The following is a 5,673-nucleotide window of genomic DNA, read 5'->3' on the forward strand; positions in this document are numbered from 1 at the left end:
CCCTTGTGATTTCTTTGATCCAAGAGTTATTGATAAGTGAGAATTTAATTTCAAAATACTTGGAGACTATTCAGTTACCTTTTTTTTACGATTTCCTTTTTTTTTTTGACTGAACAAACGTGTCTTTATTGGCAGTGACTACTTGAGTGGGATGAAGTGGGAGGAGTGGGTAGCACCAGTGCCGGGCCAGCCATGCTTCACAGGCTTTGTAAGTGATGGAGAACTTGCCTAGGTAGTGGCCAGTTATCTCTGGCTTGATCTCCACCTGGTTGAAGGTCTTACCATTGCACACGCCCACCATGCGGCCCACCGTCTCAGGCAGGATGATCATGCCGCGCAGGTGCATCTTCACCACCTCAAGCTTCTCCATGGGGAGTGCCTTCTTCTTGGTCTTGCACAGCTGCTTACACAGTGAGTGATGCTTCCACCGCAGGCCTCGGTTCAGCTGCCACTGCTGCCGCATGCATCAGCTGCTCGTAGGACCTGTCCAGTAGCTGGTCCAGGTCCACACTGTGGTAGGTGACCTTGTGGAAGGTCCTCTTCTTTTTCTGCTCCACTTCCACCATCTTGCTGGCTCCTCAGAAAGGCTCTTTTATGATTTTTAGCTGAACTCCATTGTGTTTGGAGAGCATAATTTGTATGATTTCAGTCATCTTAATTTGTTGAGATTTGTAACATGTTCTATCTTAGCGAATGTTCCATTTGTGCGTGAAAAGAATGTATGTTCCACTTTTTTGCAGGGAGTGTTTTTAAGTGTCAGCTAAGTCAAGATGGTTGATGGTGGTGTTCATATCCTGGAGATGAGTGTGAAACTCCTGACTGTGATTGTGAGCTGTAGGTTTCTCCTTTCAGTGCTGTCTGTTTTGCTTCCTGTATTTCAAAGGTGGATTGTTTTCCCTACACACAGAGGAGTCCTCTGTTTTCTTGGTGGATGGCTCATCATCATGTCCTGTTTCCGTCTGTTCCTGGTACTGCTCCTTGTCCTCACGCCTTTTTTATCGTGTTGATTTAGCCATTTCGGATTTTTTTAAATTTGTTTTTGCAGTGCATCTTTCTGTATCTTTTACTCTTGATGGTCTATGTCTTTACTTAAATAGGTTTCTTGCAGACAGCATGTTGTCGGGTTCTGCTTGCTTGTCCAGTACTGCCATCTCTTTTAACTAAGGCATTGTGACCATTCCTATTTAATGTCGTCGTTGGATTCATATCTGCTGTTTTGTTCTTTCTTTGTTTTCTTTGTCCTATTTCTTCCTTTTTTCTTCTTTCCTTGTCTCTGCTTGGTTATTTTGTCATGAGGGAGTCTTAGCCAGAGCAATCAGGCTAAAGAAAGAAGAAAAACATATCCAGGTAGGAAAAGAGGACGTCAAACTATCGCTCTTGGCAGACAATGTGATTCTAAATCTAGAAAACCCTAAAGATTCCACTAGAAGACTCCTAGACCTGGTGAGTGATTTCAGTAAAGCCTCAGGAGTCCGCAATCAGTGGTGTTTCCACATTTTGCTCTGATTCCATTCTACTTCTGTGTTTGTTCTCTCTCTCTCTCTCTCTCTCTCTCTCTCTCTCTCTTTATCTCTCATACTTTCCTTAGGGTTCACAGTGTAATTCCTTGTTCTTCCACAGTCTGCCTTCAACGTGGGTCACACCACCTCATGTTTCATGCGAGACCCTTTCCTTCCTTCCACAGTTCGAGTTGTGACTTTCCTGTTTTACTTCTCCATACGATGTAAGCCACAGAATACATGTTTAATGCTTTCTGCTTCAACAGGTCAAGTTTCTAAAGTTGTTTACAATGAAGAAAGAGTCTCTTTATATTCATTTGTAGTTTTTGCTTTATAGAGAATCAAAGTGCTGTCTGTTGTCTCATGTCAGTAAATTATTTTAGCTTTGGTCTGAAAAAGTCTGTTTGTTCTTGTCCTTCTCTAAAAAATGTTTTGGCCATTGCCTTGCTGGACTCTGGTGTGGCCATGTGCTCTTTGAACTATAGCCATCACCACATTTCCTAACTTGGCCTCCTCCCCTCCCTTGGGGAGGTGAACCCCCACTCCAGTTTACTTTCTAAATAAACTAAGTTTCCGATCTAAAAAATGTTTAGTTGTGGTTGAATATAGGTGACATAAGTTTTCCCATTTTAATGATTTTAAAGTCTACAGTTCAATCTTTGGCATGAAAGGCATCACGTTGTTGTGCAGCCATGACCCTCGTGCTCCCACAGGGCTTTTGCACCCTGCAACACCGAGCTGCTGAATCCACTCTCCCTCCCAGCCCCTGGAGACCACCGCTGGCCTTGTGGCCTTGTGTCCCTGTAAATGTCACACACACACCCCCTGCCAACCCCTGGCAACCACCATTCTGCTTTCCATGCCTGTAAATGTCACACCCCCAATCCCCAGTGACCACCATTCTTTTTTCCATCCCTGTAACTATCACCACTCTGCTTCGCATTCGAGTAAGCGTAGCACCTCTGCATCCCTCAGGCGAGTGGGATCAAGAATGCTCGCCCTTTTGTGACTGGCTCCTTTCCCTTGGACACTGTCTTCAGGTTCCTGCCTGTTGTTCTCCCTCCAAGGCAGGGCCACACCCCGTCACGTGGAGACTGCATCTTTTCACTGTCTGTCCGTGGGTGGACCCGTCGGGTCATTTCTTTTTTGGGCAGGCAGTGCTGCCATGAACAGGGCGTGAAGATGCCTCTTTGTGCCTTTGCCCGCACATGGGGCTGGTTCCGGAAGTGGAACTGCTGGATCGTGGGGTAATGATGCCTTTCCTTTTTGAGGAACTGCTGTCCTGCTCTCTGTAGTAGCTCTGCTGGTTGGCCTCCTCACGGCCATGCAAGATTCAGGTTTCCCCCTAGCTTTGCCTGCACTTGTTTTTCTGCTCTTTTGATGAGAGTCCTCCTTATGGGTATGGGATCTCCATTTTTGAAGGATATTTTTGCTGGGCATAGAATTTGGCGGTAACGAGACTTTTGTTCCAGAGCTTTCCATGGAGACACTCCTCCATTCCTGTACCTTGCTGGGTGCCTGCCACCATTCCTGACACCCCTGTGTGACCTGACTCTCCCTTTGTGGCCTGACACTCCCATGTTGCACTCTACCCTCTCTGGCTGCTTTCAGGGCTTTCTCCAGCAGTGGTTTGGCTTTACCTGCCCAGTTTCTTTTGCTGTCTTATTCCCCCATTTGGATTTCTCTCAGCTTCACAGATCGGTGACCTGTTGTCTTTCCTTATTCTTTTAAATTATTTCAGCCACACTGTCATCTCCTGGGCCTTCAACTATAAATGGGAGGCTTTTTAAACTATCCAGAGCTCATTGGCAGTGTGCTCCTTTTTGCTTTTTCCTTTTTCCCTTGGAATTTCAGCTTGGACATCGTGCTGGCCTGGCTTTGAATTCACTGATTCTCCTCTCAGCTATGGCTCAGAGCTGGACACTCATGTTTTTCATCTCTGGCCGTGGCTGCCGCCTGGGTTTCCATCTGGGCATTTCTGTGGTTTCCATCTCGCGCATGTTTCTCCCTGGTCACATTGCAGCCTGTGTGCTGCCCTCCTCCTCCCATACTAGCTCCTCAGTGGCCGTCACTCTCTGTGGGTCAGTCGCCCCTTGCTGTGTAGTCAGTCCCCAAGGTCCAAGAGCAGTGTGGTTCTTAGTTGATCCTGCCCTCTCTTTTCCTGCTGGGGTGGGCAGCTTTCTTTTGCATCTCCCACTTCTGAGTGAGAGCAGGACTGGGATGAGTTGGTTTATATGCAGACTACAGAATTTCCTAGGATGACACTGGGCCGCCTTTAGAACTTCTGGAACCAAATGGAAAGTGACAGATATCTAAGAAGTCAGCCCAGGAAGTGCCTCTGTGGTTCTTGAGTCACACTGGCTCCTTTATGATGTAGAGGTTGGTGTGGGAATGATTTTGCATTGTCTTACTCTCACAAGGCAGGAAATAGTGATGGGTCCATGGAGAGATGGATGAATGTAGGGTCTTGCATGGTCCAGCTTGTTCGCTCCTTGTAATTAGGAGTCTCCACATGAGTCTTGAGAGAACCACGTTATCTGTCTTCCCTCCTCTTTCATGTATGAGGTTATGGTATATAACATGCCCAAGTATGTTTCACATTTAGCTTTTGTGACTTGACAACATGCAGATGAGACTATTTTATATTCCCTTACAAACTATTTCCTTCTCAGTAAACGTCATCAACATATCCTTTTAGTGTGCTTGAAAATGTTCACACAAAGAGTTAAAAATAAAGGAATTTGAAAAGAGATCTGCTTTACACATGCTGGATTTAAGATGCCTTTTGGTGTGTGAATAGAAATGTCATGAGAGAAGTTGGATATACGGGTCTGCTGCTTGACTACACCAGGCTCAGAGGTAGAACTTGCAGGAGGAGTCATACTCCTTGGAGCCAAACCTGGGAGCTGAAAGTTTCTGCCTGGGAGCTGCCAGTATGGAAGATGGGGCCAAGCGTCTCACTTGAGAATGCTCCTGAATGAGGCCATGACTGGGAGGCAGGTCTGGGGTCATTGGCTGGCTGGTGCTTGGGAAGTCTCCACCATGGGGATCTGTGGATGGCCAACAGCATGAGGAGGGGTCCAATAGCCACGCAAGGTGAGCACAGGAACTCACGGAACAGCATGCCCACACGCTTGAGTTTTTGCCACCAGTGTTTTGTGTTGGATGCCATTACAAGTCTCCAAGCGCTAGAAATCCACTTATATTTCTGCTCCTCGAGGGGCTTTGAGCAGACAAACAGGAAGGTTTCCACCTCTTTGGGAAGCAGGGGGACCCCAGCTTTACCTTAAAATCATTACATGTGCTGGAAAGAAGTTGATTCAAGTGTATTTGCCAGAAAACCAGACGGGGACCTCATGTCACTGGGTGCTCTGGGACCTGTGCAGCGTTGCTGCATCCTAGGCACTTGGCAACTCCTGTTAAGTTAAAAAGCAGCTCTCGTTTAATACAATGATCTGCAGGTTTTTCCATGTACACCCCCTTAATAAAAAGAAATTTGTACACACTCCCTCCATGTATGCATACAATTGTTTATGTAGAGTGCCCCCATGCACCCCTGCACTGATGTAGTCAGTGTATTCAAAACATGCAGGGAATGAGGGCATTTCCTGTAGACTTTGTTGGCACACACCAGAGACTATTTGTCTTTCTGGAGACATAGGGGTTGGGTCTCTTCTTTCCTGGTGCTGGTGATGCTCCCTTCAGGTTCTCGTGTGTGTTATCTGAGCAGTTTTTAAAAATTCTGAGGCCCAAAGGAAACTGTATATTCAGGGATGATATTAAGTATCCAGGAGTGCATAAATGCAAACTCTAATGATCACGGGAACCTTCTCGACTGAGAAGGTGTGCTTATGCACACGTTTGACATCACAGTTAAAGTTGTGTTAGAATACTGAACTTGCTGTGTTTCTGTGTCTTTCAGATGACATTAAAATGTCAGTAAATGATTTTATCATCAAGGCAGCAGCTGTTACCCTTAAAGTAATTAGCAAACATCAGGCAATTTCAGCTCCTCAGGTAGTTTCATGTCTCAGAATGTCTATAATGATAAATAGGATGCTTGCTTTTATATCACAAAAATGTTACAATTTTGTCAGTAAAAATATTCTGTCAATCACCCTCACTTTCACATGAAGACCCTGTGACTCTAAAGGGCTCACCGTGAACTGGCCCA

At 45.8% G+C, this 5,673-nt stretch overlaps 1 protein-coding gene across 1 annotated transcript; it reads right to left on the reverse strand.

The window, feature by feature from the left end:
• Positions 1–138: 138 nt before the first annotated feature.
• On the reverse strand, positions 139–566 carry LOC103252619 (40S ribosomal protein S15). Its single transcript, XM_008051211.1, is given in 3 exon segments — positions 139–207; positions 209–461; positions 463–566. Coding segments are annotated over 3 exon segments (426 nt in total).
• Positions 567–5,673: the final 5,107 nt, after the last annotated feature.

The sequence above is a fragment of the Carlito syrichta genome, unplaced genomic scaffold (assembly GCF_000164805.1).
Source record: "Carlito syrichta isolate Samal-C Ts95f unplaced genomic scaffold, Tarsius_syrichta-2.0.1 Scaffold169112, whole genome shotgun sequence".
In the NCBI taxonomy this organism is placed as follows: domain Eukaryota; kingdom Metazoa; phylum Chordata; class Mammalia; order Primates; family Tarsiidae; genus Carlito; species Carlito syrichta.